General features: G+C 36.2%; 1 protein-coding gene across 7 annotated transcripts in view; it reads left to right on the top strand.

Moving 5' to 3' along the window:
- The window catches only part of LOC143236754 (puratrophin-1-like), a 147,169-nt gene that overhangs the window by 91,701 nt on the left and 28,956 nt on the right, over positions 1 to 26,512 (top strand). For all 7 annotated transcript variants that reach the window (XM_076475247.1, XM_076475248.1, XM_076475246.1 and 4 more), the window contains one exon: positions 12,602 to 12,724. In XM_076475247.1, the coding sequence (XP_076331362.1) occupies positions 12,602 to 12,724 (123 nt within the window). The remainder of the gene's footprint in view (positions 1 to 12,601; positions 12,725 to 26,512) is intronic.

Here is a 26,512-nt window from a genome sequence, read left to right as displayed (position 1 = left end):
TGTTTTTATCTTTTAAGTAAAATAAGTTTACAGAGCAGGTGGTTAGTGTTACACGTGATTATTTCGTGTGTTCGAATCATCGAAGCGCAAAATGATTGTGTCAGAAAACTCGTTACACTCTAAAGTCTATGTGCCCAAATTACATACCTTAACCCCCATTTTTTCCCACCCAAGGATCTTGCTTCTCCTTGTCGGGAGACGAGTCTTCTTTCACACAGGTAGATTTCGGTTTGTTTCTTGTCTCAAGGACACGCTTGTGGGTAATTCAAATCTGTAAAACCACTATCATAATCCAGTTTCAAGGACATTCCTCCGGTGACGTTAGCATTGCGTTATGATTCATATACTATAATCTTTGTTTCTTACTTTGTTTAATAAAATGAGAAAAAATATTCTTATCAGTTTCGTAGTTTATTTATTATTGTTGAGAAAAATCGGTAAATCAAAATTGTATTCTCAAGACGGCTGGAACGGGTATTAAACCTTTAATTAAAATAAACTACAAAACAAAGACGTTGACCTGAAGATGACCTAATAGGGACAAGACGTTGTTCTGTATTTTAATTAAAGTTTTAATACATTTTACCAGCAGTCCTGAGAATGCAGTTTTATTTAAAGTGGGTAAAACGAAATCCGTTTTTAAGATTATTTTAAAATCGATGTGATCAGTGTGTTTATAGTAGTTTGTTTTTTGGGAGAGGGGTGGGTGGGTAATTTAAGTGTATTGAAAATAATTTATGAAACATTGAAGGGATATTGCCATTTGAATTCTGTAAAAATACTAACAAATGTTGGCTCTACGTTACAAAAACGTTTTTCCTAATGTTTCGTTACTTTCGGAAATGTCTAAAACGGGAACAGACTGTAAATGGCGACTATTTAAATAATATTCGTTCCCCTGAAATTTCCAGAAAGTCTCCGCAGTAGAGTGTTTGTGTTTTTAGCCCAGGAGCTACACAGTGGGCTATCTGCAGGGAATCGAAGCTTTGATTTTAGCCTTGTAACATTGGAATAAAATAAGTATTTTGCAGTCCATTCCATATGTCGACCAAATGAGAATTTAATTAATTACAAACGTTTCTGATTTGTAAGTGAGAGAATTACCAACATCACTTATAAAAACGTTTTATTTCCTCGACAGGAAGCCTAAGTCTGCCTGAAGAGATGACGTATTTTAACCACTTGCACCATTATACAGTAGTGTGTTGTCTGTCATTAAAACGTGCACATGCCATGAATCTCGAGAAGAATTATACACTCTATAGGCTACAACAAAGCCTGAGATATGAATGTCGAAAGCAAAAAATAAAAATATATTTGTTAATTTTAATTTCGGTTTTATTTAGTCTCGAAACAGAAAACTAGGGAACACTGCAGAAGTAAATCTATTTGTCTTTTTCTATTTCAATAATTGCGGTTTACAATAGTGCACAACGTAGACACGTACTAATTATAAAATTGTCAGAAAAATATCGCTGTAATTTTATTTTTATAACAGTATCTGCAACAGTGAAAATAACAGCCAACTTGACTCAAACCAAAGATAAAATAAGCGGATGACAACATTGGCTTTTGCATTATAGTAATGCCAAAAGATATTAGACCAGAAGAAAAGAAAAATCTAAAAAACTCGTTTTCAACTTATGACTCTTCATAAAAATCTGTTGAGGTTACATTTTTTTCATAAACGTAAAATATCTGTAGAACACATACAAAGTATTGAAGGAGCCAGAAGTATAGAGGACGACGTTTCGAAAGCCTTCCGCCTTTCGTCTTCGTTACTTAATTATAAACGATATTATATCACCAGATTTATTGTTATTTTTTCTTTAATCGGGCATTTAACATTTCGTTTCACAGCGTCTTCAGGAGTGTTTCACTAAAACATCAGTCGTAACTAGCAGAACAAAAATTGATTTAATACTACGACAACAAGAACAAATTTGGAGTTATAAGGTTGCTTTTCAGTAGTTGGCCCAGCATGGCCAGGTGGTTAAGGCACTCGACTCGTAATCCGAGGGTCGCGGGTTCGAGTTCCTGTCACATCAAACATTCTCGTCCTTTCAGCCGTAGGTGTGTTATAATATTACGGTCAATCTCACTATGCGTTGGTAAAAGAGTAGCCCAAAAGTTGGTGGTGATGACCAGCTGCCTTCCCTCTAGTCTTCCACTGCTAATTTAAGGACGACCAGCGCAGATAGCCCTCGTGTAGCTTTGCGCGAATTTCAAAAAACAAACATTGTTAGTAGTACTAATGCCTCGTAGTGGCACAGCTAGAGCCTACCATGAAAAGTTTCCTTATAAATTAATCTTGGACGGCCAAAAAATAACAAACAAAAACATGAAACACACCTTTTACTGTAAAAACTGTATAAAATCTTTAAGTTTTATTATTGTATATACGAATTAGTTTGTGTACTCGCATTCACATAAATATACAGCCGGTATTTAACTACAGTATATTAACACATAAACAGCAAGTATGCATTATACACATATAAATAATTTAATTTCAAAACAGAATTTATAATTTATATATTTTTAATTTAACTTTTGGTTTGACTCATACGATTTTTAGGGCCTACAAACAGAAGGTGTGTTGGCCCTACGATAGTCTTGATCCGGTACTGGGCACAGTTTCGGTATTGGATGTACAGGTGTCTTCAGTGTAATCGTGTTAAATAATTTTCACGTACTGATTTTAACAAGACGAAAGTGAAGTAAAAAGCACGAAAACTCTGTGTTGGTTGTACTGACACTCGTTTTACAAAATGACTGAAGTTAAACACTGGTAAGTCTGTGGTGGATGTACAGGTGTTTTAAACACGTGTAATCGTCATGAATAATCTTCAACAAGTTAACATTAATTTTACAAGATGAGAGTGAAGTTAAAAACCCTGAAAATCTCGTGTTGGATACATAAATATTATCATTACATGAAATACTGTTGGAAACAGTGTGGTGTTTTCTCTCAGGAACTTGTATGTTGGACTTTAAAACGTTACTTCAAAACACCAGTGAAACCTCGCAGTATGAGCTCAGATTTAATGATAACATGATTGCTTTAGTAGGATATGTTAAAAGATATTCTAGAAATGAAGTATTCTGTGGGCTTGTAACGGTTGTACAATGTTTCATTTCACAAAAATACCGCTAAAGACAGTACATCACCAACCAATCACAGATTAATGTGGAATTTTCGACACTCATACCGAGAAATCAGAATGTTTGTACACTAGACTGTATGCCCAGAGTGTCGATATATGATGTTCGTTGTTGTGTTTTTCAGATTTATATTAAAGCGTCAGGTCTAAGTGTCACTGGATATGAGAGCAACATATTTTTTTAGGTTTTTGTTTATTTGTACTGTTTCTGTTGTGTTATTTAAGAATACAGTCAAACAATATCTATCTTGAATATCGACAAAGGTAAACACACAAGAATTTTTGATAATTCAGCATCATGTTTACGAGGTGAGCTGACAAACATACGATGTTAATTAAATTAGAAACAGAAATGTTAAATCTGCAGAAACGAATGTATTTAATAATTGATCGCTGCTGGATAAATCACATACACAATGTATGAAAGACAAGACTGTAATTAATGGTTGTGATATGCATATGAAAAGTTTCTTCAATTTTTGACTGTGTTATGCGAGCAGTCCAGTGAACATTGCACTACATGTTTTACCATTATGTAGTTTATAACAAGCAGTAAAACCACTAGAGAAATACCAATCGAGTTCTCCACTAACTGAATGAAAGAGTTAAAGTGATAGTAATTGCTAGTAAGATACTTTTCATTAACCTAGACTACTACACTGTTGCACCTCAGGCGTCGTGGTATTACTGTAAACTAACTCATAATGTGTAGCATTTTATTTTATTTTTACTTCTCATTGAACCTACATTTATATCGAGTTTGAAAATTATGTAACACTGACGCTTCTAATATATTCTTTTGAATTATTCACAAGGCAAGCTGTTTACGGTACTGAATAGTAAATGTTAAGCCTAATATATTATCTGATTCGCCACTTTGTGATTTTCCACCCCTCATCCATAACACTGAGCTAGAGCTGAGAAACACAAGAGTCGTGTCTCAATGTACCTAATCATCTACTGCGGAAACGTTAGTTGTTTTTTTCTTGTTACATTCTTATGAGTTGTGTTAGGCATAACAGCTTTCATGAATTTGGACTTGCATTGAATAATAAAGATCCAAAACTTTTATTTTTTTATTTTTATCAGTGAGCTACTGTCCTGGAAACCAAATGTGTTTAATGGGTTGTATTAGGCCTAAGAGTTTTCATGAGTTATATGGCATAATTTTGTACGATTGATTTGTTTTACTTTTGCACAAAACTGTTCCTAATGTAGCAATAATTGGCTAGAAGAAAAACAACCAGTCAGCCAATTGTTGGGCATATTTTACCGAGGGACATTGGGGTTGACCGTAACATCATAACGACCTCGCAGCTTAAAAGTCAAGCATAGTCGGTGGCACGGATTCGAACCCACGATTCGCACATTGCAAGTCAATCGCCCTAACCATCAGACCATGCCAGGCTTTACAGGATTATGTTAAGCCTTGTAATTTATGAGCTACATGACATGTTTATGGAGATTCTATTTTTTGTTTTCTTTAACAATGAGCCACATTTATTGGGTTGTAGATTTTTATTAGTATATTTCTACTAGTGGGTGTATGTGGATATAAAATACGTGTTTATCAGTGACTTGATCTTTCTCTCTCTCTCTTTCCATATATATATATATATGAACTAGAAAAAATTACCTTATTTTTCGCTATCTATTTGGCCCGGCATGACCAGGTGGTTAGGGCGCTCAACTCGTAATGTGAGGGTAGCGGTTTGAATCTCCATCACACAAAGCGTGCTCGCCCTTTCAGCCGTGGGGGCATTATAATGTTACGGTCAATCCTACTATTCGTTGGTAAAATAGTAGTCCACGAGTTGGCGATGACTAGCTGCCTTTCCTCTGGCCTTACACTACTAAGTTAGGGATGTAGCTTTGCGCGAAATTCAAAGGGCAAAATACTATCTAACTATTCCAAGGTCACTGAGCCAATCTGAACTAAATTTTGTAGGACGATAGTTAATGAAGGTTTATGTAAGTTAAAGTAAACTACATTCATAGATGGCGCCACCTCCTTAGACAAAACAAATAAGGTTTTTTATAACGCAAAGTGGAAAGTGAAGATCTTGTATATTCCTGATCGCGACGAAAAGTGACTCTTACTGTTGTAATATTGCTTAAGCTCAACTGAAGTTTCTGCTCCAATCAGGATGGGTTGAAAAGTTGTTTCTTGAGTTATACCACTTCCTACTTTGACCCGTGACCTTTTAACTTTGGCCTGTGACACACTTTTGAAGCCAGTGACTGCCATTTAATTAATTAATTACGTTAAACACTGTGGAAGGATGTTAAGAGGAGGGGTGTTAAAAGCAGATAATAGAAAGAGGACCTACTGCTACTTTCTATAATCCCTTCAAATTCACCCAGATTCATCGCTCAGTATATATCATGTTCTAAGTATATAATACCGACTTCTTTAAGTTTCCGCAAAATTTGTGTGAAATCTAGGATTTTTGTGTTATTTATCTTAACATCTACCAACCGAACATTTTTTTTAAAGTTCCTAATCCAATCAAAGGACGTGTATTTCAGCTTGTATGTTATAAATTGCGAATGATCTATTCAGCCTTTGCCAAGTCACGTGATTATGTAGATGGCACTGCGGCTAGTTGAATGTTTTGCATAAAAGATCTTTTCTTTGGTCAGATCAAACATTAAAATAAGTATTTTGAGTAACTTGGTTATATGCTTCTGTTGTTCATGTTTCGTATTCACACGCTCGGTTTTGTTAGGTGGTAAGTTACTTGACAGTTCAGTTTACTGATATTTTGTGTAAACAGGCCGTGTTCAGAATGTATTATAAAAATATCCTTAACTTGGACAGTCATGTTTAGTTGAACCTATTGACTTGACTGATGTATAAAATAATACTATTTATGTAATTATTAGTGAACAGTTTGTTTGAAATAATGTTTTGTGACGACATGAGATATATCGTTCCACCTCTGTTATTCCATCCTCCTAACTAAATTAAAGCCCCCAAGTGGCACAGCGGCATGCCTGCAGGCACGCACCGCCAAAAACCGGGTTTTGATACCTGCGGTGGGCAGAGCATAGATAGCTCATTATGTAACATTTTGCTTAATTCTAAACAAACACAAGCTAAACTAAAACTTTTAATAAATTTTTTTAAAGAATCTCGAAGGCATCTTTTATCATTCAGATACATATTAATCTTTTTATTAAACTAACCTAAATTTACTGCCTCCACAATAGCTGAAAGCAGCCCAATCCAAAGATCAACCACCTTGTTGGCAAAATAACCTGAAGAGGCCTAGCATGGCGAAGCATGTTAAGGCGTTCGACTCGTAATCTGAGGGTCGAGGGTTCGAATTTCGGTTACACCAAACATGCTCGCCCTCTCAGCCGTGGGGGTGTTATAATGTCACGGTCAATCCCACTATTCGTTGGTAAAAGAGTAGCCCAAGAGTTGGCGGTTGGTGGTGATGACTAACTGCCTTCCCTCTAGTCTTACACTGCTAAATTAGGGACGACTAGTGCAGATAGCCCTCGAGTAGCTTTGTGCAAAATTCAAAACAAACCTACCTGAAGACCACCACTATCCTGCCAAAATCTGTTTTTCTCCTCTAGTTTATCTGTGCTTACTGTTAAGTATGAAAAAAAGACACCATGCATCAACACTATCAGTTCCCACCTCAGTCAGATCCCCCTGACTTGTTTTCTCGTAATTAAAAAAAAAGGAAGAGAGATTTCAATCTTTCCTTGTGTAACAACCCCTCCATCCCAGGCGCTATTCTAGTAACTTTCTCTGAATCCTTTCCAACAACCTATTGCCTTTCCAAGACTGAACACATTCCAAATTTGAACTACTAATCAGTGACCTGTACAATGAAAGTATAACCTCTTTAGACTTGAATTCAATATTTCTGTAGATACAACTTAGGATTCTATTTGTCCTACCAGTTGCAATAACACACTGACTGGATAGCTTAAGAGATTGATCAACCATTACATGAAGATTCTTTTCTTTCATGACATTGTTAAGGTTATTCCCATCCAAATTATAATTCAAATTATAATAACCTACATGCATTGTCTTTCATTTGTTATCATTAAAACCCATCTGCCATTTATGTGCCCAACTCACTAAATGATCTAAATCAGGGGTGTGGCAACAGGCGGCCCGCGGGCCACAACCCGGCCCGCCAAGCCATTTAGTGTGGCCCTAGTTGTTGTAATCTAACCATGTGGCCTGATCTGTAATCCAACGCAAATGGAATATTTTTAAAAGCATCGATCCTACGGGATTCCCAGGCTTCGACTCGACAAACTTCTAAAATTATCTTTGCTAGAGAGGAGCAGGCCGAATTCGATTGGTCGGCCTCCTTAGGGCATGAATAGGTGACGTGCACTAGCACTATTGTCTACGACTCAACGTCATGTCCTGAACCTCGCCTTCGCCCGCTGGCGACAATTTTCCCTAACCTCTGCTGTCCGTCATTCATTATTGGTGAAAATTTTATTATCTTTTACAGTTACTACAAGAGATTGAGGGTAAATTGATTATTATTTAGCATATTGTTGTGACTTTACTGAATTTATTAAAATTTTTGCTTTCAGATGCATCTGATTCTATGTACAGTGTGACCTCGTTATTCGCGGGGGTTACGTTCTTTACCCTCCCGCGAATAGCGAAAAACCGCGAATATTGGATGCAGTTTTAAAACGTATATGTATGCGATTATATACTATATGAAATGCTTCCCAAACACTAATGATACTTATACTCATTGATGCAGTAATAATGTAGCAATATTGCATACTGTTATGTATTTCACTAAATTGTACCGTGCGTTACCGGGCTGTGCTTTGCCGTTTGCGTTGTTGGGGAAGCTGAGGCAGTCAGCCAATAGCAGTCCAATCTTGTTTGGTGAAGACGACAATTGATAAAAAACGGCTTGATTGAGTAAATACAACAGAAATCTCCTCGAAAAGCCCTTTCAGTCTCTGTGACCTACAAAAACGCAGTTCGCGCATAACCCGCGAATATGCGGGGCCGCGAATGGCGAACCGCAAATAGGCGAGGCCACACTGTATTTTGCTATTCTCAATTAATTTAAGTACCGGAAGGCTATGATCGGGATGCCAATTTAGAAACATGTGTTTCTGTCCATAAGAGGTTCCATGTGTAAATAAATTCTATGTTTTTCTACTTTGCTATTTTCGTGAGAATAATTTTTGTTTTGATTTCAGGGCTAGTAAAATGTCAGCAGTTAAGAAACGAAAAATTGATGATGAGGAAGGTTATTCAACAGTGAATGGTGCACAAAATATCTTGTTGTCCCACATAATCAAGGTGTTGTCTGCCTCGTCTGTCAAACTACAATTGCAGTCATGAAAGAGTACAATATTAAGCGACATTACGCAACTAAGCACTCCTCCCAGTTTGATGAAATTGTTGGTCAGGCACGAAAGGACAAAATTGAACATTTAAAACATCCATTGAAAAGCAACAAGGTGTTTTACCACTTTCAAGAAAAATTCAGAACTGGTGACAAAACTGAGTTTTAAGCTTTGTGAATGTATGGCAGAAAAGGGAAAGCCTTTCAGTGATGGAGAATTTATTAAAATTGTTTAACAATATTCACAGAATATGCATGTCCAGAGAAAAAATATTTGGTGGAGCAAACTAGCCTTTCCGCTTTACTGTCTCACGCAGGACAAAAGATCTTTCAGAGGACATCAAAGAAACTTTGAAAGAGAGATTGAATTCGTGTGAAGCTTTCAGTCTGGCTTTGGATGAAAGCACTGATATCAATGACACATCCCAACTTGTCATTTTCATCAGAGCTGTTACTGCAGGCTTTGATGTTTTCGAAGAGTTTTAGATATGGCAAGCCTTTCCTCCACAACCACAGGACAGGATATTTGTGAACAAGTGCTTAAGGTTGTAGAAAAGTTTGAACTGAATCCTTATAAATTATGTGGTGTTACAACAGATGGTGCTCCTTCCATAACAGGTAGGACAAATGGATTCACCAAGAAATTTCTAACTGCAATTGGAGCACAAGACGTAGTTGTAAGCCATTGTATTATTCACCAAGAGAGCTTGTGCACCAAAGTTCTGGATTTTGCAGAAGTCATGAAAAATGTCGTCCAATGCGTAAATTATATTCGAACACGAGGATTAAATCATCGACAATTTAAAACTTTTTTAGATGAGCTGGACAGTGAGTATTCAGATGTTTTGTACTTCTCTGCTGTACGTTGGCTTAGTAGAGCTGCTACTTTGAAGATATTCTGGAATCTGCGAGAGGAGATTAAGTTCTTCATGGAGAGCAAACGTCAGAATGTGGACTTCTTGAGCAATGAGAACTGGCTGAATGACTTAGCATTCCTCACAGACATTACACAGCATCTGTCTGATTTAAACTTAAAACTACAAGGGAAAAGTCAACTTGTGAATAAGTTGTTTGAGGATATTTGTGCTTTTGAGAAGAAATTGGAACTTTTCCAGGTTCAGTTGAGAAGAGCCATATTGACCCATTTTACATGTCTTACAACCAGGAAACTGGAATTTCCTAATCTGGATTGCACCAAATATGGAACCAGTGTACAAAAGCTGCGTGATGAGTTTGCAAACAGATTTCCAGATTTCAGACAAACTGAAATTAGATTGAAATTGTTCGCTCAACCTTTTGATTTGGCAGTGGAAGACAGTCCTGATGATTGCCAAATGGAACTCATTGGACTGCAGGCTGACATGGACACTAAAAGGAAATTCTCTGAAAACAGTTTGCTAGACTTTTACAAACTCTGTGTACGTGAAAAGTTTCCCAATTTGTCCCGTCATGCACAAAGAATTGCCTCCCTTTTTGGTAGCACTTACTGCTGTGAGCAATTTTTCTCCAAAATGAAGCTCATCAAAACCAAATGTAGAAGTCAGCTGACTGATGAACATTTGACCAGTCAGTTAAGAGTGGCAACCACTTCTGTCAAAGCTGATATTGACAAGCTCTGCAAGGACTCTAAATTTCAAGTGTCGCACTAAAATGATCACTCATGCAAAAATATAAAATATTATTGCTTGCATTTTGAGAATTTTTTTTAATTTATTGTGCATGTACACGAATAAGCTTGTTTTTTAAGTGGCCCCGCTTGATTGATGAAGTTGGTTATATGGCCCACCGACGAAAAATGTTGCACACCCCTGATCTAAATCATCTTGTAATTTAGCAGCAATCTCTTCAAAGTTAGAGACACCTAAGACATTAATATAATCAGCAAGTTTAAGTAATTTATTGACCATTTCCTAACTTATGTCATTAATGTCAATCAAAAAGAGCAATGGTCCTGAGACTGACCCCTGAAGTACATCACTTGCAACATTAATCCAGTTTGACTGAATTCCATTTATAACAACCCTCTGCTTTCTTTCACCCAGCTTACTCTTCAATTCAATTTGCTAAATTATCCCCCACTCCTAATAGAGATTTATTTTGCAAGCCTTTCATGTGGAATTTTGTAAAATGCTTTATGAAGGTTCAGATATACCAAATCTATTTTTTTTTCTATAAAGAATATGTTTATTTGAAATCTTAAATTGTTTTTATAAAATATTTTACACATCTGATCGGTGCCTCTCTTCAAAATTTGTAACCAAAATATTGTTATTCCTTATCACCACATATGGCAAATCACTGAACATAATAGAGCAATGATCACTCACACCCAGATGTTTCTACCCTCTCAACCATTTTTACATTTGAAGTTAACAATAAATCTAAAATAGCATTATTTCTAGTAGGTTCTTTGACTAATTGATGAAAAGATTCATTTTAAAAATTTGTCCCTCATGTTTTGATATCAGCATTTCCAAATCTGTATGCCTGAAATTAAAATTACCAATAATTATGACTTTGTTAACAGCTGAAATATTGATCTAATTATAAAACTTCTTGTTAATTTCATCATTATAATTTGGTGGTTTGGAAAAGATTCTCACTCAAAGCCTTTTCTCTTTATATCCACTAACAGAAACCCAAATGGGTTCAGTCTCCTTGCCATTTATTACCTTTAACTTCAACAGAATGTAATTCATACTTTATTTATAAAACATCTCCCCCCCTCTTTAATACTCTATTAACTAGTATGTAACCATGTATTTCAAATAAATTTCTATTATCAAAATCATCTACATTTAACCATGTTTCAGTTATTCCCATTATATCAAAATACTCCATTTCTACCAATGTTTTAAAGTTATCTGATATCTTATAGTATTACAACAGTAACAATTAAGCCTATCCTTATAACTACTTCTATACTCATTTCATAAAATTTTCTCTGCCTCATATGTTTTTTGTTTTGCATTTAGCTTATCCTACCCTTAACCACTATTTAGTCCAAGTTTAAAACTTCCTTTGCAGCTGAATTAATAACCATAGAAAATAAGCCAATTTCTTCCTATCTCAATTAAATATAAACCATTCATTCAAAAAGGATCCTGGTTAGCTCCTCTAACCTACCTTTTCTCATATCATTAGCTCCTACATGCACCACAAAAACTGTATTTCTTTTAGTCCCATACTTTATATCTTCTGCTCTCTGTCATATACTCAGCCTGTGCCCCTGGGTAAAAATAATCTGATTTTTTTTCCTATTTACATTGCAAAATATCCTATCCACATACCTTGTTAAGGAATTGCATATGCTATAACCTACTCATCATCCATATAATTCTTTGATCATATTACCTTCCTTTCCTCCAGTAGTTCCTTGCCTGCAGAAGCCAAGGGCTGAAATTTGTTGCTCAGTAGAAGAGACATTACAATTAACTTCACTAATTTGAAAAAAAACCAAACAATTAAAATTAAAACAAAGTAATCAGCTGAACTTGTTCTTTATGGAATTGTTACAGAAAGTTTTTACTAAGAGAGAAGAAAAAATATTCTAACAAGCATCTGCATCAACATATATAAATAAAGTCATTGTATACCTTTCAAGGTAATAATATAAGGAAACAAAGTACCCAGGTTTTTAACAATTATTCATATTATTATATAATTAAAAGATCCAATTACACTTTCAAATGTGTTAAGTAGACAAGTTATTTGGTATTTGATTGAAATAAATGAAAATTAGTTTTGTTGGATATATCAACATACCAAAATATTTTATAAAAATTCGTTTGACCAGTTTTGTAGCAAAACAACTGCTCTTTAGCTGAAAAGTGACTTCCCATTTTACTTCAAAAATGTTTACTATACTGTTTCATTCATGTGTTCTACTCCCACCTAGCAACAATGAATACGTGGATGACATTTGTGCATAACATACTACACATTTTGACTTACAGTTTTTGTTATATATGTGTATGTGTACTAATTTGAATTTTTTTCCCAATTGAAAAGTGGGAATTTTGTTTAGTTTTGTAACAAATGCTCTTCATTAATTGAATGTTTTCTTTTGTTATGCAGGTACTGGGATGGCTGTGTTGGAAAGGTGAAGAAACACTATCCAAACATCAAGCTATGGCTGATTCATTTGATGCTGTCAAAGAGCAGGAAGGAGAGTTTGAGAAATTCTACTTTCTGGCTATGGTGAGGTTAATTAATGTATTCATTTAAAAGTCTTGACAGACAAATAACTTGGAATTGTAGAGGTAAAGGAAAATAGTATTTAGTTTTAGGGGATGAAGTGTTGTAACCTGTAAGTATATGTTTTTGAGCTTATTGGAGGTCATGCCTTCTGGAAGTTTTTCTAATATGCATCGTGTGCTGAAGGTGTCAGTGCGCAAAGCAACAAGTAGAACATTTGAAACCAGTAATTACCAAAATCCCAAGAAAAACTTGTAGGCATAAATGCATCCTCTGTACGTATGTGCAACAGAAGATTGAAGTTCATCCATAGTAAAGATTGGTGTATAAAACTAGATTTTAGGTGCAAAGTTGGAATATTCCATAAAATTGCACCTTGTTACATAAAACAACACACAGACATTCTATTTCTCTTGCTGACAAGTTATCTTTATAATAGTTTTACAATGTTCAGTTGAAAAACATTTTAACATGGTTCTAAGGTACAAAGGGTGTCATTAGTTGTATACTGAATGGTTTCTAGATTGTCATGCTTCATATGATATGACAGGAGACTTGTGTCAGTGGGTGCATGCTACAGGCCTATTTATATATAGGTGCTATACCAGCCTACCAAAAACAGCAAAGAGTATTGATAATGAAATCGGTACATTGGTGTTTTTCACATTTGGGTAGCACTTTTAATGTGGCTATTGATTGTTTACCACCACTGCTATATTTTCCTAATTTTTTTTATGCCAAAAACTGTTGGTTTGTGAGGTAATATATATAAATGTAAATAACTGATACCACCAGTTACATTAATTGCTAGTAAGTGATTAAATCAGAGTTATAAAACGATTATTTTTCTTTATACAGTCGTACTGTTGACATTAAGTCATAATAAATAATGTCTTTGTCAATAGCACCCAAATGCATCGGGATATTCCATCTGTAAAACACAACCCAAACACTGGTGTTAAACTAGCTAGCAGCTATGAAAATCAGTTTAAGATTAGGAGTTCATTGCCTACATCCACAATATCTGAACTCCTGCTGCATATTGCTGTCTAAGGCCAGTTTTAGGAATGTACTTGTTGTTAACACTCAGATACAACCTTAAAATAGAAGTAAAACCACTATTAAAAATTCTGCAAAGTAAATCTCTCAACCTACACCCTTTTATTTATAAAATGATGTTAAACAAAACTAAAAACCCTACCTAAATAGTTCTTAAACTCCTAACCTCCACCCTTTTGTTGAAGATTTGTTCATGTATAACCCTGGTAAACTGAGACAAGCCTAGCTATTTTAAGTTAATATTTCAGTCTCAGTATATTGAACAAATCTGATTGTTTTTAAAAGTTATTACTTATAAGCCAAAGATAACTTTGAATAACTAATGACTATTAAGTTCTCCAAATTTTTGAGTGATAGACTAAAGGAAAGGCCAATGCTATTCACTCCCAACTCTTGGGCTACTCTAATGAATAGTGGGATTAATTATTACATATAATTCTCCCATGGCTGAAAGTGTGAGCATGTTCAATGCCTGGATACAAAACCTGCAACCCTCAGATTGTGAACCAAGTGCTCTATCCACCAAGCAAAGTCGGAACTCTTATCTCTTGGTGAGTCAGCAGTAAATTTATGGACTTATACTGATAAAATCTGGTGTTTGGTTTCCCATGGTGGATATATTGCAAACAGCCCATTGTGTAGCTTTACACTAAAAAGACAAAAACAACTCTCTCTTTTTGCTTATTAAAAGTAAGGGTAAAAATATATTTGTAACAAATAAAAACAAAGGTATAGGCTGGATTTACAAAAAGTGCTAAAACCAAGCTAATAAGCAAGTTGCTATTATAAGGATTTTCTGAAAAAATGTTAAATTTATTTGTAATTAATATTTCCAAACAGATGATATGGTTCAATTATAAGATGTAATTTTATTTACTTTGGAGTAATAAGTAGCTTGTTTGTTTATAGTTAAGTATAAAGCTACACAATGGGCTATTTGTGCTCTGCCCATCATGGGTAACAAAAACCAATTTCTAGCTTTGTATTTCCACTGTGCCACTGAGGGGAGGGGCATATACGGTGTCATTATAAGGTGCAATTTTAAACTTGCTTTGGAGTAATAATAATTCCTGAACAGATGACATGGTGCAATTATAAAGTGTAATTTTAAACTTGATATGGAGTGATAAATACAGTTGTACCTCGGTTCTCGAATGACTCCCTTCTCGAACAATTCAGTTTTCGAACATATTGTTAGAGAAAAAAATGTCTAGGTTGTCGAACATAAACTCGGTTCCCGAACCAAGCTGTCGTGGCCCGAACCCTCGAAATAACCCGACTGATGACCCGAACGACCCTTCGACCATTTTCGGCCCACGCCAAACTTGCCCAAAACATTTTACCCGCACCTGTCGCTCGGTCCACACCCCCGATAAAATCTGCAGTGAACGTTCTCGTTTTTCTTTTTGTTGTTTTTCTAAATATTCTGATTAAATAAGCTACCGTGGGGTCACAGAAGGATAATGAAAGCAGCAAACCAAAAAGAAAAGTTGTTAGAGCCACAATAGAGGTGAAAAAAGATCTCATAGCGAAGTATGAGAGTGGTGTTCACGTGTCTAACCTTGTTACACAGTTTGGTATGGTGAAGTCTAGAGTCTGCACCATACTGAAAAATAAAGAGGTCATCAAAGGATCTCCTGAAAAACACCCCTGGAACGAGTGGTGATACAAGTGATGCCTTTAAGGCTAGTTGGGGGTGGTTAGAAAAATTTAGGAAAAGTGGCATACATAGTGTGGTGAGACATGTGGAGGGTGTCACTCACAAACAAACCTCAACCTTCAGTGAGAACTAGGTCCAGTGAGTTTCAAGCAGGCTGTAGCGGTGCAATGAGACAGAAAATAGAAAGAACCCCAGAAGGAGAGTTACCTGACGTTTTTATGGAAGGTGACTCCTCTTCCAAACAATAATAACCCTCCTACTCTCCACGTTCCTCACCACCTTTCACTTATGCCATCACCTCTCCTCAGCACAGGTAAAGTGCAGTTAAATTTTAATTTATTTTGTTTATAGTTGACTTTATGCATGTAAGTATTATTATAAGGTATAAATAAGCAATATTTTTACTTAAATGCTTCATAATGCGTAATGTTTGGAGGTTTGTAACGGATTAACTTAATTTACAGTATTTCTTATGGGAAAAATTGATTCGGTTTTCGAACAGCCTTCTGGAACGGATTAAGTTCAAGAACCGAGGTACCACTGTAGTTTCCAAACATAAAATATGGTGTGGTTATAAAGTGTAGTTTTAACTACATATGGAATAATTAGTAGTTCCCAGACGTACGATATGGTGTAGTTTTAACTACGTATGGAATAATTAGTAGTTCCCAGACGTACGATATGGTGTAGTTTTAACTACGTATGGAATAATTAGTAGTTCCCAGACGTACGATATGGTGTAGTTTTAACTACGTATGGAATAATTAGTAGTTCCCAGACGTACGATATGGTGAAGTTTTAACTACGTATGGAATAATTAGTAGTTCCCAGACGTACGATATGGTGTAGTTTTAACTACGTATGGAATAATTAGTAGTTCCCAGACGTACGATATGGTGTAGTTTTAACTACGTATGGAATAATTAGTAGTTCCCAGACGTACGATATGGTGTAGTTTTAACTACGTATGGAATAATTAGTAGTTCCCAGACGTACGATATGGTGTAGTTTTAACTACGTATGGAATAATTAGTAGTTCCCAGACGTACGATATGGTGTAGTTTTAACTACGTATGGAATAATTAGTAGTTCCCAGACGTACGATATGGTGTAGTTTTAAATTGATATTCTTCGAGTCTGAAGCTACCGTGAACCGATTTACAGTGTGATAACTATTGCCCAAAAGTATTGTGCTGTAAAATTTATTTTGTACCATTTATTGTTGAACCTTTTGAAAAACCTAGTCTCTAATAACTCTCTCACGTCACTGTAGAGGTATAATAAGTACCGTGTTTCTCCGATAATAAGACCTACCCATAAAATAAGACCTAGTGTGATTTTTGGGGATAGTTTTAATATAAGCCCTAGTTAAGAGTGGCAGGAAGAGGAAAGAAATAAAAAAAAATTAATTTATTAATTAGTTTAATAGTTAGTTAATTAGTTTGTTTAAGTATTAATCAGTTAGTTTAATAGTTTATTTTAAATGGTTAGTTTAATAGTTTTACTTTGTAACTTCATTTTTTTAATATATCAAAATAAGACATCCCCCGAAAATAAGCCCTAGTGTCATATTTTGGAGTGAAAATTAATATAAGCCCTGTCTTATTTTCGGAGAAACACGGTAGTAATAGTATTTGTAGAATTAATCGTAGCTAATATGTATTTTAACAGTAACTGTAATTAGAAAGTATCGAATATATATCTTAGACGTAATAGATAATTTTGTTATAGATTTACTTACACACATTATGATACTACAGTGCAAGGTAGCGATATACTTTGTAATGTATTGTTATCTTAATAACGTCCCCCTTCGTCAGTGATGTTCGCTCCTCTACATAAAAATGTTCTCAACCCAAACCAGCCGTTTTGACATATATATTGTTCCACCTTCGTGTTTGTTTTTTAAATACTGGTTATAAGGCTGTAGAATTGTATCTTTAAAACGTGTGTAATGTCCCCTAGTGTTTTAAAAGCCATATATTTTTAAACAGCATCGTTCTGAAAACGTATTTAATGATTAAAACCTTACGAATTTTTAAGTGGTAAAATAACTCGTCTCAGGGAAGGGTGATACAGGCGAAAGGCGCGAGGTACTTTCATATGTACGTTCTGACGTCATTTACTGTACACGTTATTAAGAGTTTTTCAAATTGATAACGAGTTAATGTTTTCCCATGAAATCAAATCATGTAATGCAACTTTCTAATGTCTGCATTTACATTTGACAGTGAAAAGTAACTTAAATAAAACTAAATATTTTGTAAATCTCCCATGTTAAGTTACTTTGATATTATCGTTCTGCGTGTTTCGTTCTTCGACATTTTTGATAATTATATATTTCAAATCAGCAGACAGTATTACTATATCTATTGATTTTCAACGTAGAATCATTGAGAACTGGAGAAATTACACCTGGAGACTTTAAAAGCGTTTTTTCATCGATTTCAAAATCATAACATGAAAGTTTGGCTTTAAATGTTGGGTAAATGTGACTATTCTGTCTTTTGTTCGACAAATTATTTCATAGGTTGTAAATGTAATATGAAGAAAATAATTCAGAGTATTTAAAAAAAAACTTGTGTTTTAGTGCATTTACCATAACTGCTTCCCTATTACGTAAAAAGAAAATAAAAGAATTTTGTGCCTTGAACAATATTGTTGGATAACGCTGCTTGTGCGTGTTCAACAGTCAGCCCACAATATTGTTGTTGGTTGGTTTGGCGATTTATGGCACAAAGCAACTAGGATATTTGCGCCATATTGTTTTTAAGCTTCCAGAAGGTAGAAGCAGAAACTCTAGCAGGCTAGTCACTTAGATTTTATGAATTTGCCAATAAGTACAATAAGATAATTTCGAACAAGTTATTCGAAGGCTATCTGCGAAGCCGTCTGTAATTTTGAAGTGATAGACTGCAGAGGGAAGGTGGATGACGGTGCCATCGTCAACTCTTCTGCTACTCTTTATCAACGATTAGTTAATTTGACCATCACATTATAACGCTTCCACAGCTGAAGTGACGACCATGTTCGGTTACGGGTTTCGATCCCGCGACCTGCAAATTGCGAGTCGAGCGCCTTAATCACCAGACCAAATTGTTAAGTAAGGTGGTCGATGAAACGTTATGATTGTATCTCCTCATTCTTTACCGTTTAGGCCCGGCAAGGCCAGGTGGTTAAAGCACTCGACTCGTAATCTGAGGGTCGCGGGTTCGAATCCCCGTCACACCAAACGTGCTCGTTTTTTCAGCCATGAGAGCATTATAATGTGACAGTTAATCCCACTATTCGCCTAAACGTTGGCGATGGGTGCTGGTGACAAGCTGCCTTCCCTCTAGTCTTACACTGCAAAATTAGGGACAAATCAAATCTTTACCGTTTTGACTACCTATAAACCTAACAATTTGTTTTAGTACATTTCACATTAAACATCAGTAATAATACTCTCTTTTGTTTATGTCAATACAGACAGTATTTTATTTACCAGTTGTAAGTTATATTGAACTCTGAGGTATTTTAGAAGACAACGTGATAGTGAAGATGAACAAAAGAAACCATTTTCAGACTTGTGTTTTGTAAAGTACTGAGAAGTATGTTTGTTTTTTGAATTTCGCACGAGGGCTATCTGCTCTAGCCGTCCCTAATTTAGCAGTGTAAGACTAGAGGGAAGGCAGCTAGTCACCATCATCCACCGCCAACTCTTTTACTATCGAATAGCGGGATTGATCAGAACATTATAAAGTCCCCACGGCTGAAAGGGCAACCATGTTTTGTGTGACGGGGATTCGAACTTGCGACCCTCGGATTATGAGTCGATTGCCTTAACCACCTGGCTATGACGGGCCATATTGAGAATTTACAAAAGCCTGACGTGAGGTTGGTAAATTACGCAGTTGTGAAAACACGTGCTGCGCTCTTCCGGATGAGAATCTTGTGAACCTTAGCTGTATTATTACCAACATTGAAGATGTAAAGATATAATCCTTTGATAACAGCCCTTAAATATATATGCCTGACAAACCAAGTTAGTCAAATTTTAAAGTGTAAGGATACAGTTGTGTTTGTTTTATGGCTACAGAATACAACGAGTTTTCAAAATGAAGCCCTAGGGGTTTGTTTGCAAATATATATTTTTGTGTTTGGAATGTCGATAGTGAGTTACACAATAGCTTATTCAATTTTCGGAGCTTAAAAGTAAGCAAGATATGGTAAAGCAAAATTAGAAAATAATCCTAAAAGCAGGAGGATATACCTTGTATATGGGACCTATGCTATTTAAAGGTTTCTAGTTTGTTATTTTTGAAAATACTGTAGAATTTTGCTTCTACATGATGGTACGTTGTAGAATTTTGTATGAAAATCATGATATATTATAAGTTATGTTTAAAAGTTATTGATTAATGATCCAATTTTCTTGTCCACGTCTTGAATGAAAATCATGCGGTGTTGTTTGGAGGTCATTTTTGTATATTGCAAAAAATTCTTTCAAGTGTTTCGTGTAGGTTGTGTTTAACAACAGAACATGTAAAAGCATATATTTTTGTGTTTGAAAATCTAGGATATTGTTGGAGTTGTATCAGGTTGTTTGAAAATCACAGTAAATTATATATTTTATTTAAACATTTTGGGATACCGTACTACGTTTGACTTGTTGGTTGCGTTTATAAATCAGAGGATATTGTCTAACGGCTTTCGCGTCGATTGTTTACAAGTTCTTTACTAAATAGTGTTTGAAAGTAACAAGATATTAAACGTTCTTTGAGGTTATCCTTTAAAATCAGGGGATGTTGTTTAACACTCCTACGAAAAGACGTTTCTAGTCCTGATTTCTCCAAGCCCGTTCCCCTGGCTGTGGTTTCGCTAGATAGTAGATAGGGACAGTGGGAATCTCGTTAATCCATTCATTAATGGATTTAAATGGCAATTTCATTTAAATACAAACTTATTAGCCCAATATTAATAATCTTTCAAGTTGCTCTGGGGCCTATTAGGCCCCACTTTTCGTAGGAGTGTTAAGGTTTCTCTTATATTTGTGCTTAAAAATTGGAGTGTTCTGGGTTATGTGCTCGTCGAGACGCCTTTCATACAATTGCTACCTAAAGGGTTCTAAAACAAGGAACACCAAGCACAAACGTATAACCGCAGAGAAACGTTCATAACAAATTGATGGACACATGGATCTCACTCTGGTGCTATAGGATTCGTGGGCATATTCCTGGAAAATAAAAGTTATGGACAAAATAGTATAGTGGACCACAAAAAAAAACCACTGTCTTTTACGTAATGTAATTTTTACTTATTTCACATAATTATAAAAATTACACGTGCATGCAAAAGGCAGTGTTTCGTTGTTACTCGAGTTGTGAAATGGTTATTTTTTTTCTATTTATTGCTGTGCAAAACAAAACAGTTGGGCTGGTTTGTTTCGAATTACGCCTAAAGCTACATGAATGCTATTTGCCATGACTGTCTCTAATTTAGCAGTGATAGACCAGGCAGAAGGCAGCTAGTCAACACCCAAAACCACCGCCAACTTCCTGAGCTACTCTCTTACCAACGAATAATGGGATTGACTGTTACATTTTAACGTCCCCACTGCTGTAAAGGCGAACATGTTCAGGACTCGAAACTGTAAACCTCAGATTGCATCTTAACCACCGGGCCATAGATCAGAACGACTTGTGAGGTCGTCCCAGCTGTTTGCATTCCAAAATCATCCAATCGTTGTACAACTAAGTGCTGACATCATTAATGTTTTACGTCACAAAGATACTTTATGTCGACCTCAGATTTATTTATACGTGCCAAGTTTGGCCATGGCTAGTATGGCAGACGTGAATTTCAGACCCCATAATTCGTATCCTGTTGCCGGAAAATTACACTCTGTACTTGGGAGCAATTAATGCTTTTAGGCCCTGTCCCATACTGCCGTTTAACGATTCCGTCTTTCTCCGTCTAAATATTTACGTCAGACGGTGACATACGGCGGCAAATTCATATTTTTTGGCCATGGACGGTAGATAGAACAGCATGCGTATTGTCTAAATACGTCTGAGAAGGCCCGGCATGGCCAAGCGTGTTAAGGCGTGGGACTCGTAATCTGAGGGTCGCGGGTTCGCATCTCCATCACGCCAAACATGCTCGCCCTTTCAGCCGTGAGGGCGTTATAATGTTACGGTCAATCCCACTATTCGTTGGTAAAAGAGTAGCCCAAGATTTGGCGGTGGGTGGTGATGACTAGTTGCCTTCCCTCTAGTCTTACACTGCTAAATTAGGGACGGCTAGCACAGATAGCCCTCGAGTAGCTTTGTGCGAAATTCCAAAACAAACAAACGTTTGAGAAACGTCAGTTTACGTGTTTGTAACGTCTCCATTGCGCCCTGCTTGCGGAACATCGAACGCCTGACTAACGTCCGGTTAAGTATGAGTAACGAACGAAACGGCTGAAAAACGTCTGAATTACGTCTATCAACATCTGGTTTGTGTCTTATAAACAGCCAAGCTCCGCTGATCCCTTCATCACAACAGTCGTAGCTCCTGGACGGTCCACATCGTTCGTTCTGAAATCACTATTATTTTGGAAATTATTTTGGAGTAATATCACATCATGCCAGCCAAGAGAATAGGTACTACAGGCAAGGGCAGTGTAGCAAAAGCCCCAACCAGGCGAGCTCAGAAGCCTCCCACTCTTCCTCCCAGGGAGGAATTTTCGGATTCAGAGGTGCCAGAGGAGGTAACAGAGGTCCCACAGCAGAAGAAGGGACACCAGAAGGAGCACCATCACAGGCAGATCGGAGGAAGGAGAAGAATGTCTGTGGGGCCTTCAGGAGCTTGGTTATGAGGGTGTGTTATCCTTTTGTGTGGAAAATATTTTGAAATTTATTATTGTGAGAAGTGTTAGCTATTTAGCGTATTATTTGTTGATTTGAGGTCCTTTCGTTAGGTCAGCTATATGTATAAATGCTATTTGTGTGAAAACTCATTTTTGTAGTCAGGCCATTGTATAAATGTGTGAAAGGTAAATTGTGATATTCACTTGTGGTCAGGTCATTGTATAAATGCTATATGTGTGAAAAAACCTTTGTCAAAATACAGTACAATACGTGGCTGCAGACGGACGAGCTTGTCCGTCTGCCCAACAGCCATAAAAGTCTAAAAACTGGTAAGATTCCGCCAGAGTAACGGCGACAGCGTCAAAAAAATGCCAGAGGAACATATGAGAACCACCAATCAATCGGAAGCTGGCCGTTGACAATTTTGAACATGTTTAAAGTTTGAAACGGCTAGCGCCGCCTGTCAAGGTCTAAACAGTCTGAAAACCAGCTGTAAAACGAAAAAAATGTCCAATAAACGTACGCCTTCGTTTTTTAGACGGAATTGTTAAACGGCGCAGTGGGACAGCACCTTTATAGAAGTGACAAGCGAAATTTCACTCTTCGGTTAAACACGAGATGGTAGTGGGTTTTATTGACTAGATGCTTTTCTTCCAGTGTTATCAGTTTAAAAGTAGTGTTAGCTAGTATCCACAACGAACATATTTCAAGTTTTACCCCGTGTTTATCAGTATTCAACTTTGTGTTCAGTGTGTACCTCTTATGTAGCTATAGGGTTTCCACTTTCTAACCTATGACCACCTCTTCTGTGGCGACAAAATTTACAAATTTTGCTCTGTATTCGTATCTTTTCTGCGGCTACAGTTTGCTATATTTAGAAATTCTGCCTTGTGGTTACCTCTTCTATAGTTACACTTTGCAATATTTATGTGCTTACCTGCTAATCGACCACAGGATCTAGAAATTACTTTTGTATTAATATCCTTTGTGGACATATATGTACGCAAAATAGCTTTTCATTTCTAGGGATCCAGTGTGAGCTGAGGTCTTGTTCAGGTTGGAATGTGGGTTAATTTTCATGTCATTGTAGGTCGACAAGTGTGTGTGAAATGCACATTTTATTGATGTGTATTAAAAAGTATTTTGTTTTACTTAACACAGAAGAAAAGGAAAACAGTTTTTCAAGAGAAAGAAAGGAAACAGAAAACTGTTTATTTTACAGCAAATCTCTTTGTATTCCAAGACAATTAAGAGATTGTGACTGTTATATATGTTAAGATGAAAGGAATTCGAGACTCGATTATTGTGATGTTTTTTGTGTGTTTACTGGAATTTGTCCAACGTTGTACAAGGGTTATATTGTTCCGGGATTTTTCTCTGAAAATTAGTGATGCTGAAAAAAAACATCCTAAAATAGGGCACATTTAAACGTTTCGGTTGAATCACCTAGAGTTGGTTGGCTCGATTGCCGTATAGTTTCGTAATGAGAAACTGTATATACGAGCTATTTTGTTTTAAGATTTTCACCGTAAAAGGCAGATATAAATAGATTTTTGGCATTGAATTTATCGAAACAAGTGCTTTATCAGTTAAATGTGTCAGTTATTGCCTTCCACAAAATGTTATACTGAATTTATCGAAACGTGTTTAAGTGTCATGTGCAGTTAGCGTTGAATGAGATTATTGACGTATTAACAAAATCACGAAGGAAGAGGAACATTATCTAACATTGTCTTTCATACGATTTTTGCTTCCATAACGGATGTCCTTCGCTAATTTACATAAAGAAAAATGTCACATTACTTGGTAACCATGGAAACTGTCATTGTATTCTTAATATTAAGCACGATTTGGGAAGAGTAGTGTGTGCAAAGAGGAACGTTTATAAATTACATTCAACACTTTGACTAATTCATGTGAAAATGTCGAAATATAATTTCACTTGGTATTTATACTTTGAGGAATACCTTTACAAATAATACTTTATAAGCTGTTCCTCTCGACAACATTAATATTATTTTTTAAATTGTATTCCAATTTAGCCAACTTTTAACCCATCCTTTGTTTTGCAGAATTCCAAAAGCTGAGAACCAATTTCTATTTTTGATAAACTGAATTACTTCATTTTGGAAAGGCTCGGCGTGGCCAGGGGGTTAAGACACTTGACTCGTAATCTGGGGGTCGCGGATTCGAATCCCCGTCACACCAAACATGCTTGCCTTTTCAGCTGTGGGGACGTTATAATGTGACGGTCAATCCCAGTATTCGTTGGTAAGAGAGTAGCCCAAGAGTTGGCGGTGGGTGGTGATGACTAGCTGCCTTCCCTCTAGTCTTATGTTGCAAAATTAGGGACGGCTAGCGCAGACAGCCCTCGTATAGCTTTGCGCGAAATTCAAAACAAACCAAATCGTTTTAAAAAACCAACAAAACGAGATGTCAGATATGACTTTATTCCTACACTTGTGCTTTACTTTCACAAATTAAAAAAATAAATTGTAAAGAATTAGAGACTGAAAACTATAAAGCATTTGTTGATACAGTTTTACTGGATTCAAATCTATTTAAGCCAAATTGAGTTAATGAAGTATCGATACCTGTACATCGACTGGATATAAATATTTTCGTGCCAGGAATAAATCTAGCGAGAATGAAAGTTATCAGCGTCTATTTGTATTGGATACAAGCTTTGTGGTTAGGAAACGTGACTCAACATTTTAGAAAATGAGATTAAATTACTGTAGTATTGGCACGAGTGGAGCTCTCGTATTTTGTCTAAATTAGTGATGGCTACTGCAGTTAAATAATTCATCATAGAGCGGAAGTGTGTTCAAAGGCATATTGTTGCTTGAACCTTGTGATTCGCAGCCGTGGTTTTATCTTAAATATCGTGCCAGGACTGAATTAGTAACAGTATCAGCGCTTTTATTGGATACAAATATTTTTTTAACAGCTATGTAACCTAGCTTTTTATATTTTTAGGTTACAAGGCTTGTTTCTTGTTAAGTACAAAGCTGTTCTTGGGTTATGCTCACCACAGGTATCGAATCCTGATTTTTAACGTTATAAGCTTCAGACTTATTGCTGAGTCACTTGGAGAAGTGGAGGTGTTTCAAACACTTCACCAAAAGCCCCCCCCCCAGTGGCTTAGCGGTATGTCTGCGGACTTAAAACGCTAAAATCCGGGTTTCGATACCCGTGGTTGGCAGAGCACTGATAGCCCATTGTGTAGCATTGTGCTTAATTCAAAACAATAACAAAACTTCACCAAGAATTAAAATAATGTATTATCAATATATTTGCGTATATGAATTGTTTGGTTATAAATAGTGACGATAGACGGTTCTGATGAGCCTGTGGGTTCAGGCGTTCGACTCGTAATCTGAGGGTCTCGGGTTTGAATCCCTGTCACCCAAACATGTTTGCCCTTTCAGTCGTGGGGGCATTATAATGTGACGGTCAATCCCACTATTCGTTGGTAAAAGAGTAGCCCAAGAGTTGGCGGTGGGTAGTGATGACCAGCTAGCTGCCTTCCCTCTAGTCTTACACTGCTAAATTAGGGACGACTAATTCGAAAAACAAACAAACAATTCTGATAAACAGTCTTGTAAAGTTTATTTTATGTACATATTTATTGGGTAAAAAATCGCTAAGTTGCCATGGGATATTCTGGGAAATTGCACGTGAAAAAAAAAAAAACGGTTTCTATATTGTCAAGTCATTAAAATGTGGTCAAATATCGATAAAAGCTTCAAACGTGAAAGAAATGTTACATCGGTTGCTGGAAGTATCTGTAAGATAGAAAACTACAGATGGGGATTTTGTCCCTTATGTGTGTGTGTGAATCTCCTATAAAGCACTTTTCATTATAACACAGAAATAAGGCTGAAGCGCTTCGAATATTAAAGCGGAAATAAGTCCATGTACTTCTCATTACAAAGCGGAAATAAGACTATATAAAACTGGTTCTCAAGCGTATATTTTATGAACGACTATATGCTTTTTTTAGGTTAGGTTTTCTAATTGGTGGTTTATTGTTTTTCTGCGCAACTTTTAGTTTTTTTTGATGACTTTGAACGTTATTTTGACAGGTCTGCTGTTGTTTTACACATCCTCAGGTCCTGGCTTTTTATTACCTGGTTCTCTTCTCCACATCTTTATCATTGTTGTTTACTGTCGCTCGCGCGTCTTTGTTTTGTTACTTTGCTTCCATAGGTTTGCAATTCTGTGCGAATCGTTCAC

Source organism: Tachypleus tridentatus, chromosome 13 (genome assembly GCF_004210375.1).
Source record: "Tachypleus tridentatus isolate NWPU-2018 chromosome 13, ASM421037v1, whole genome shotgun sequence".
In the NCBI taxonomy this organism is placed as follows: domain Eukaryota; kingdom Metazoa; phylum Arthropoda; class Merostomata; order Xiphosura; family Limulidae; genus Tachypleus; species Tachypleus tridentatus.
Note: the sequence above shows the minus strand (reverse complement) of the source record. Positions and strands in the feature narration are given on the sequence as shown.